Source organism: Myotis lucifugus, unplaced genomic scaffold (genome assembly GCF_000147115.1).
Source record: "Myotis lucifugus unplaced genomic scaffold, Myoluc2.0 scaffold_216, whole genome shotgun sequence".
In the NCBI taxonomy this organism is placed as follows: domain Eukaryota; kingdom Metazoa; phylum Chordata; class Mammalia; order Chiroptera; family Vespertilionidae; genus Myotis; species Myotis lucifugus.
The window spans coordinates 1,032,273-1,042,259 of record NW_005871264.1 but is presented as its reverse complement, the minus strand read 5'-3'; the positions used below and the strand labels follow the sequence as shown (position 1 = coordinate 1,042,259).

Here is a 9,987-nt window from a genome sequence, read left to right as displayed (position 1 = left end):
ACTATAAATTCCATGTTATATATATAAAAAGGAACACTTCCTGCTAGTAATTTCCTGTCTTCTAAACTGTGCAGAGATTGGTTTTACAGCCACACCGCCACCCTCCACACATCCCTCTGCCCTGCCGAGTGCTTTCTGATGTAACCCACTCCTGTTTGCTGAGAGGTCTGTCCTCTGCCCAGCACAATGGATGCACATGTAAGACACACTGTGAACATAGCCACACTTGGGCTTGTCTATAAAGTCAGTGAAAATTGCATGTTGTTTTTTCCAAGCTGTTCTTTCACACCAGATTTGCAAATTGTTGTGGCACCTTCTGTCCTAGTGGCTGAATCGGATTTTACTGTTTTATGCTCCCTCTTAGGTTCAGCAGTGAGCACGCTTTCCTTTGATTTTTGTTCCTCTGCTGAGTTCTGAACCCCTTGGGGTCAGATGTAAACATCTGGCTGTGATTTGGTTGTTTACTCTTAGAAATTGAAAGTGATGCTAAAGTGCCTAACTTTTAAAAACCCTTACATTTTGCATAAGAGCTAGACCTCCTTCAACCAGTGAAACATGCTTCTCTGGGGACCTTTCCATGGAAATTTCCACCATTCCACTGGGGCCCACAGCTCTCCAGTTTCTGACTTTACTAGCAAATGCCCAGTGCGGCTTTTGAATCTCTAGTGTGCCCTTCATTCATTGCAGGTGAGTGTCCATTTCCTGTTGTACTGATCATTACTGCACCCTAGACACTCGCGTTTAGCTTTTGATATAGACCTGTTTGAGTAACTTTCTGCTTAGTTTATTCCTATTAGATACTCATTTACTCTAGTGTGTTGGATGAGGGCTTTTCTCTGGAATTGCTGATCTCATCACTACAGACTTATCTCAAAAGAAAAAACTTTTTTTTTTTTCCAGTTGTAAATACGCCACTTTGACTTCCACCTGAACAGTCAGCTCTTTAACTCTGAGGACTCCCAGGGGGCGGTGCAGGGTAAACTCAAGGCAGGACCTCACTCCCCCTCATGTCCACTCAAAAAAGTGTAGTGCACCCTTTCACCAGTGTCTGGAAAGAGGGGAGTCAGCTGACCTTTCCCTGCCATATTCTAGCCCCCCTGAAACTTGCTTTGTCCTAATCAGGCATTTGTTTCTAATCTGCCAGCTGACTCTCTTTGAAGTGTTAATGAGGGCTACTAACCGATTTCATAACACAGTTAACCAGAAACAAGTTTATTCAAGAGATAAATTCAACAGCGGCTACTGTATGATGTCTTACCCCACCACACTGTAATGGATGCACAAAGGCCAAAAATCAGAGCCACACACCTCAGAACAAGACAGACATGCTGGCTGCTATTGGACATGTACAAACATTACTTAAAACCGAAGATACTACTATGATGACCATAATTGCTTACCACAGACGCCAGAGAGGATCAACACTTCAGAATGGGAAACATGAAAAGGAAACCAGGTTTGTTCTTCCTGTGACAAGAGCACCAGCATTCAGTGCCGAGGACAATGAAGTGGGGACAGAAAGAGGAAGAGGGTGTTCAAGGACTGTTTTAGCAGTTTTGTTCAAAATGAGTATCCACAGTATGAACAGCACCATCTGGGCAGTGTATCGTCAGCAGTTAAACATTTTGAACTTTCATTGAAGTGCTTGCTGAATTTTAGGGTTTTCAGAGTTCTAAGATTTGACCAACAAGCATCTCCGAAGGCCTCCTGTCCTTTCCTTTTGGAGAATTGCTGGTCATCCTCCTGAGCCTTCCACACCCAAAGTGACCACGGGCTGCAATACCCTGAGACCTGAGCTGTCCTCGGAGCATGGCTGTGCAACATCACCGGTAAGGTAGCCCCGCGCAGGCCTGCCAGTGCAGCTGGATGGGAGGAGGGCAGGGAATTAGGCTAAGTTACCTGAGTTTAGCAAAGGATTGCATTACATTGCTTCAGAACTAGTTATAGATGAGTGGGGATGGGCTAATAAATTAGGTCATGGTATACTGTTCTAGCAGCATCTGTAAGAAAAGCTTCAAACAACACTCGTGTGAAAATCTAGGGCAGCCCATGGTGAATTAAAATAATCCAAATCCTGCTAATAAATGTAAGCAGACATGGACATGAAATCTTTTAAATTTTCTAGTTTTTAATATTAATTCAAGTGTTTTGTCTATACTCATTCAATTCCTTAACATATGTCTGAATATATAATTTCCCAATTGGCTATACAGCATAATTAATGATTTCAGAAAACAGAAGGTCAAAGACCAAAACTATAGGCCTAATACATTATTTCTTCTAAGGTCTAAACAGTTTCTACCTTACAGACTTAAGCTTTACCCTTCCCTTTAAAGTGTAAGGCGATGTAGGTCCACCAAGTCGGTGAATTTGTTCCTGTTCTCTCCTGTCACTGTCTTTGGAAATCATGTAAAATGTACAGTCTTAACGCACTTGAGATAAGATTTTTTTAAAAACACCCCAACGCTGCTAATGAGGCAACCTGTTTAAGCAGCTGCTGAAAGGAACTGACAGGCAAGAAGTGAAAGAAGAACAAATTATTGGTTTAAAACCATTGGTCTTTTGAAGAGATGAGACAGTTGTCCCGCTCCTGGCACTGTGATTCATGAGTGAATTTAGAGTTGCTGAGGAGCACATCCGCTTTCCTCTTGGTTCTTGTCCGCAGTCCTTTTCTTTTTAAATAAGGTAGCTGGAAGACCTCCAGAAATAGTCCTCCTGCGTTGTCCAGGGTTATAGGACCATGGCTTCCCACACTTGTGTTAACTTCTCTTTGCTGGCGGTGTTGAGGATAATGTGGTTTTGATCATACTGTGCACCCCCTGAAAAAAAGGAAAACATGAAAGGAAATGTGCCCCCCGTGAAGCCAACACATTTTACCTCAGCACCAAGTAACGAGTAGGAGTAACCAGGTGCAGAGCCATGTGCCGCATGAAACAAAGCAGGAGCAGAACCCTGACAAGTACCCAGTCTGACAGGCTCAGTCACTGGGGGTAAATGTGTTAAAATCCCATAAGGGCACCAGCAGCTCCACACAGGATCTACTTCCTGGGCTCCTTTTCCTATGCAAGTCTCAAAACCTACTCCAGTCATTAGGATGTCTGATATTGGGGGCACAGGGAAGAATATAGAGAAGGGAAAAGGAGCAGAGACTGAAATATATTCAGTGGTGGGGTCACGGATTCGAGGTATCAGTGAGGGAAAAGCAGGCAGACCTGATATAGTGGGATGGTTGTCTTTTTGGAACAGGTTTTGCATGAACAATGAAAAATGGCTGAATTAGGTAAAGGGGGAGGTCTGAATGACACCAGAGGTATGGGCAGCACTCCCACTACTGAGCTCACAGGCTTTGGTGTATAAAATTCACGGCGTTTCAGATGCTGAGTTCCATTGTATGAGTATGGTCTCCATAAACTCCTTTCACCAGAATGTTTGTAAGAATATTTCCCAACAGGACCTACTAGATATTTCAGAGTGTTAAAGTGTCCTCTCATCTGACTTTCCCCCCAGTGTGGAATGAACATCCTTTCAGATACCCTATAGTTTTCTAGCATAAGTCTCAGCACCAAGGCTATGTCACTGAGGACTCCATCAGAATAAAAATCTTCATCTGGCTGCAGGGTTAGTGTGACTGGCAATGAAATCATACTGCAGCCTCAAGCTAATAATTAAATGCCCTTATTCTCTTTCAAAGCACTTACAAAATATCCAAAAGGTTTGATAACTTACACTATAGAGCTGGGTAGCTGGGGAAGGAAATCATCTCTTATCTAGTGTTCCTCTCATAGAGTTTGGTTTATCATCACTGACTGTAAAGCAAGCATGTCAAACTCAAAGGCTAACATGGGCCAAATATATGAGTCATGCGGCCCATAGGCTGCGAGTTTGACATACTTGATCTAGAGCAGTGGTCGGCAAACTGCGGCTCTTTGGCCCCTAGAGTGTGGCTCTTTCACAAAATACCGGCTCTTCCACAAAATACCGACTTCTGCGCATGGGCCACGAAGTTTCAATCGCACTGTATGTGTGCGCCCCCACGTGGTATTTTGTGGAAGAGCCACACACAAGGGGCCAAAAAGCTGCATGTGGCTCTCGAGCCGCGGTTTGCCAACCACAGGTCCAGAGCCTCCACACGGCTAGGTGTAGCACAGACTACAAGGGCAGTGTGCCTTCGGCCTTCTACGTGTACTTTTGCAGTAAATCCCACTGTGTCCATCAAGACACACAGTGTGCTCCACTGGGATTTCTGGAAGTGCCCTCTCAAGGTCCCAATGTCCTCTTTCCCTTCTTCAAGATATAGTATTTTAACTTATTTTCTGTGTACAGTACAGCATAATTCTAATTAGAATCATGAAGACTATAAAGTTCCTGAGAAATAATCTGATTCATTCTTCTTCCTTTGGGAGAATTAAAATCAGCCCAGACATCTGATGTTTTTAAAGTGAGCATGAATCAGCACCCACTGTTGCCATGTTGTGGTCTGGAACAATACGTGATTGTCTACCCAAACAACTCGCTCCCCAGACACCAGGAGACAAGTCTAATAAATTTTATGGTAACATCACTAGGTAACAAATGGTTCCACAGTTATAGCTAATGAAAAGTATAGTTTCCTATAAAGTGCACCAAAGAGATGTATTTGTATTAGCAGTCTGTGGGATGTGGCCCTACTTGCTCATGTCCACAAGATGGCACCATTCTCCCACATTCTGAGACAAATTCTGTTTAACAAGCCCTCAAGTGACTAATGCAGCTACCATACTAGATAGACTGAGCATTCACAAGCCTACAGACACTATCCTTTCTCAAGAGGTATTTGGCTAATTTCAGTGCGTTTTAGGAAGGGACTCTGGAACTTAAAGTCCTAAGGAGGAACCTCCTAGAGTCCCATAGTTCTTGTCAGAGTAAAACTAAAAGCCAGGTGTCCTAACTCCCGGGTCAGCTGTTAATGTAGCAAGTGGGGACAAGTCCTGTATGCCTAGCACTTCTAGAAGGTAAGCTCTCTAAAGCCATGACAGTATCCTTTTTCCCACTTTGAGCCTTCCGCCTGGTGAGTAGCCAGTAAATACAGGTTGAAAGAACAAAAGAAGAAATGCTCCAAGAAGTTAGCTCATAAGGATGACAGTGTCCTTAACCTCGCACAGAAGCTGATCACATCTGTAAGACACATGAATCCATGTGTTCAAAAAAACCCACGTCTCCAACTCAGTCGCTTTTCCTTGGCTTCTTTGGAGGTTTTGAAACTATCTTATAGACCGAGAAGTTCCAGTTGAACAGGTTGATGAAAATAAGAATCGAGGAGGGTCTGGTTCTGTGATTCTTAACCAGTCTGAACCTCCAGTTGACCATTTGTAGAATGTCCACAAATGACAAATTTTGTATCCTATGTAATGTGAAGGAGGTGTATTTATATCACCATTCATTCTCTGAATGTTACATCTACTTTCTTACATCTTGCACTTGATGTTATTTTCGGCTCCCATCCAGCCTGTTATATTACTTAGCTTGTGCGCCCTAAGTATACTCTGCCTTTGCCCCTGAGCACCCTTCCAGCTTCTCAGGTTCCTTGTGAATTCTAATCCTGTTATTAAGTGGGCTGGCCACCATCCATCTGGAGGTCACACACAGTCCCCAAAGTCCCTGATAAAAATGCTGCTTCTCCATCATCCAGAAAAATTATTTTAAAACTGAGTTGCAGCTGCTTCTTTATCCCTATATCAATTTTTAATGACAGCTTGGCCGAGAGCCCTGATTAAAGTAAAATTGAGCCAACTTCCTAGCAATTTTTTAAAATGAAGTATGTGATATAGTAAGGCTACATTATAACCATTTCACTAAATTTATAAACATCATCATGTTGGCTTTCCTGGTAGGAAATAGAAAGTCTCCATTAGTAAGTCCTCTATGTGATTCTGATACAGATAAAGTTTGGGAAACACTGTCCTAAATTTCCTTGTTCTTCTCAAGCACCATCAATTTGCTTTGGATTTTCATTGAACAGATGTTCAGTTGAAATCCTCTTGGCTGTGTTAATTCCTTTTAGATCTTAGATCTTTTCAATGAATGATTACATGTATAGACATGAGAATCATCAACTATACTGAGACCACAGCCTTTTAACTTGTGATTTTCAGTCTCACTGTTAAAATAAAAGGCTTGAAGACAGCCCATGTCCAGACTCTACCTCAACACTTATTGCCAAATGGATTAACCCCTCTAAGCCTCAGTTTTGGGGGCTGTAAAGTGGGATGGGAAGGAGGGAATAACATAGTTTGCTGTGACGGTCACATGACAATGCAAAGTGTTTAGCACAGTGGCTGACATAGTGAAAGATCTCTTACTATTTATACTAGTGCTCACCATTTTCAAAAGTAAAGAAGAGATTTTTAGTTAACTAAAAAAAGGCACAACCAAGAAGATAAAGGGAACAAGCCTTACCTTTGATATCTAAAACTAAATTTGGCTTCAGCTTGCTGTAGATTCTACCGTCGGACTTCATGCTCCAGAACTGACTCTCGGTGCTCTGGTCCAGGGCCAGGCCCAGCTTGGAGCCGGAAGTGACCAGGCTCCCCACAATCGTCAGGCAGCAGTCTTCTGCTATCTGCTTGGTACAGAGATACGTGTCTTAGGAACACACGTTCAAGTGTCACTGTGATCAGTTCCCTGTTTAAGCTGATTTTTAAAGCCACCCTAGATCCTGACTTCATTCACCCTTATGCCCTTTAGTCAGGTGACACGAGTGACAGAGGGTTCTCTGTTCTTCCCCATTTTAAGGGACCTCTGCCCTTTGGGAGACTGTCTTACTAGTGAGAGAAGCCTGAGAACATCAAAGCTGCCCCTCATGATGGTTTTCCCTCCCAGAAATGACTGTCCTCCAAGGCTGGTCATGCCACCAAACCTACCCCCACAGAACCACCTCTGTGCAGCCAGACCCTTCTAGAATGTGGCTGCACCTCTAATTTTGGAGGCTATTGTAGCACTAAAGTGGCTAAAAGGGCATTTTGTCATTTTAAACCTTGAAATACCATTTATTTCTCTTGTCTTTTCTTCATGAGAAATGTCAAATTTTCTAAAAAGGCATGCTATCCAACCATAAAAAGAAGAAAATACCAATACAGCAAAGGGTATTTTCATGTAGGAATTTTATGGGTCCTTCTCTGAAGTGTATCTACTCTCAATATATAAACAGTGTATGGTAGTCACATGTTCACATGACATTAACACAGATCGCTGAAGAAAATGCTCATGGAGAGAACTGGAAAGTACTGTTCTACTTGAGATAAAAGGACTGTGATGATCTAGGCTACTTTACCTCTCATTGACCTACTCAATTCAAAGTCGTTAAATAACATCACTAAAATATCTGTTAGAAATAATTGATGAAAGGCTCCAATTTCTTGAATTGTTTAAGATAAATTCAAAGGCAGAAATTGGCTTTTTGTGCTTCTCTGTTAACAGCTCTTGCTATTCCTTCTGTGCAAGTCTAAACAGCCCTTATGCTTACTGGAAGGATGCCTCCCCCTCAGGCCCCACAGACCTAATTAACACACCTTTCATAGGCTGTGTGCCTTCTGCTGACTCATGGGGCACCACAGTTAGAAAAAAATCGGAAGCAAACAGCCAAGCCCATAAAATCAGGAAGTTAAAAAGAATATCTGCAACAGAAGCATGAGCTCCTCTTATAAACGCTTACTCATTGCAGCCCGTAATCGTGTTATGGAGGAGTGATAGGAGGGAGGTGGGGCATTGTCCATTCTCAAGGTGTGCCAATGTGGAAATGGTACGCAAGCTGGTACTTCTTCACCCTTAATTCTAGTCTGAGATCCTCCAAAAAGGAAGCAAGCCAAGACTAATTTGTTGATAATGCTGGGGCTTATAGTTAATTTCTATACCTAGTAGAAATTCCTATATAATTTTCTACCCTATATAATAAAACCCTAATAGCAAATCGACTGAACAGCAGAACGACCGGTCGCTATGAAGCACACTGACCACCAGGGGCAGATATTCTACAGGAGCTGCCCCCTGGTGGTCAGTGCATTCCCACAGGGGGAGCACCGCTTAGCCAGAAGCCTGGCTCATGGCTGGCAAGTGCAGTGGCAGTGGTGGGAGCCTCTTCCGCCTCTGCGGCAGCACTAAGGACCCCTCGGGGGATGTTCGCCTGCTGGCTTAGAAAATAAGGTAGTCTCCCCCCTCCCACCAGGCAGACATCCCCTGAGGGGTCCCAGACAGCGAGAGGGCGCAGGCTGGGCTGAGGGACTCCCCCCAGTACATGAATATCATGCACCGGGCCTCTAGTTACTATATAAAAATCAGGTATAGATATCAGTGCTCTATCTTGGATCAGAGTTAGATTTACTCCCATTTTACGTTCGTAGACTGGTTCTATAAGAGCTAAGAAATATTTTCATGGAAAACCTAATTTATTTTTGAAGGTGGTCCAGGAATCATGAAATAGCATTAATTTGAAAGATGCCGTCACAGACCTTTGTCTTATCCTAAAGCTCACCCTGCATTTGATGCATCCTTCTTGATAAATCCAGATCTGATCGTCAGCACCGACGTCCTCCGTGACCTGTATTCTCAGAAGCTTCAGGTCCTCTAAGTTCCCGTTGGTTGACATGAATAACCCTGTTGCCTTGTTTCGAAGTCTGAAATAAATACGTTTCTAGAAGACAAAACCCCAGTAATGATCACAAGTAAGTTGTACTATTAGAAGTTCTGAACAAGCATCAATAGCAGGGGCCAAATTCAAGGTGAGTTTGTATTAGGGACAATTTCTATACCCAGGAGCCCCTGAGGCTTTAGGATTTTTTCGCTGAGAAGATTTTGGTGAAATGTCAAAGAAGTGCCTGGGGCAGGGAGCCTGCCTGTGGGAACCCAGCGCTTGGAGTTTGGGACACACCACGTTTTGATGTCAGGCATGAGAGCGTTTCTGAAAGCAGTCAGAAACAGCCCAAATTCAGAAGTTCATGGTGGTGAAGGGAGTGGCAAATTTCAAACTGAAAATGTTAAATTACATTTACAAAAAAAATTTGGAGAAGAGTCTATTCAAACGTGGGGAAAAAGAAAATACCTGATTAAAAGGCCGTAGAGAACCTATTTGGCGACAGCCACTGAATTCATACCAATTAGGTACTTCTGCTGGTGACAGTAAGAATTGCCGACCCCTGTAATTGCCATATTCATAAGTAACCCATCTGGAAAAAAAGTAGATAACCACAAGTAAGCGGCAATATCCATTTGACAATGAGCCCTAATTATATTTTAGGACGTTTCAATTTTTAGACTGAGCTTTATACCTAAAATATACATTGGCAGGAGAGGGGGGGGCTGCCTTATTTTCTAAAACACTTCAAGCACCCTTTTCTCAACAAATAGCAAATTCTTGGTACATATGCTAAAAAGAACCATTCTTGAAGAGAAATGAGTAAGGTTTTTCCTCCACCTTTGCAATGAAATAGAGATTATAGTCTTAGTGGGACAGCCCAGTAGTCCTGTGAGCTTTTTATAAAACATCTCCAGTTGTAATAATGGATCTTTTATTTAAATAGCTAATATTTGTAAAGTTCTTGTGTGGTATATGATAAATACTAAAGGGCTATTTAAGTAAAAGTAAATAACTCAAATTTTTGTTTAAAATGAGAGGAATCTTCCTCAGTCTAGAAAACTACTAACGATACTCTGGTCTCCTAGGGATGCTGGTGCCCACACCTGAAGACATGTGGACTCCTGCACGCAATGGCATGTGAGCGACCCAGCAGCCTTCCTCTGGCCCATGTGTTACCAAGGAAGAATGTCCTCGACTTTCCATCCTGGAACTCTAAAGCACCCAAATAATTGTTTTTTAAACAGCTATAGTCCCCTCCAATACTTGATGCATACAAGTGGACTATACCTATTTTTGAGAGTGAAACAAAAATGCTTTCTTAAAAACATTTATTACATTGATAGTTCTTACTTATTTTTACATCTTACTTAATTTCACAA

The 9,987-nt window shown here is 42.5% G+C and overlaps 1 protein-coding gene across 2 annotated transcripts in view; it reads right to left on the bottom strand.

Moving 5' to 3' along the window:
- Nucleotides 1-1,196: 1,196 nt before the first annotated feature.
- CRYBG1 (crystallin beta-gamma domain containing 1) overlaps nt 1,197-9,987 on the bottom strand; it is a 70,565-nt gene continuing 61,774 nt past the window's right edge. Inside the window, exons 18-21 of one of the 2 annotated variants that reach the window (XM_014463663.2) lie at nt 9,074-9,197; nt 8,507-8,665; nt 6,436-6,598; nt 1,197-2,819 (exon numbers count right to left, since the gene is read on the bottom strand). In XM_014463663.2, the coding sequence (XP_014319149.1) occupies nt 2,731-2,819; nt 6,436-6,598; nt 8,507-8,665; nt 9,074-9,197 (535 nt within the window). In that variant the 3' untranslated portion in view covers nt 1,197-2,730. The remainder of the gene's footprint in view (nt 2,820-6,435; nt 6,599-8,506; nt 8,666-9,073; nt 9,198-9,987) is intronic. The other variant, XM_023761757.1, reaches the window with a different exon arrangement.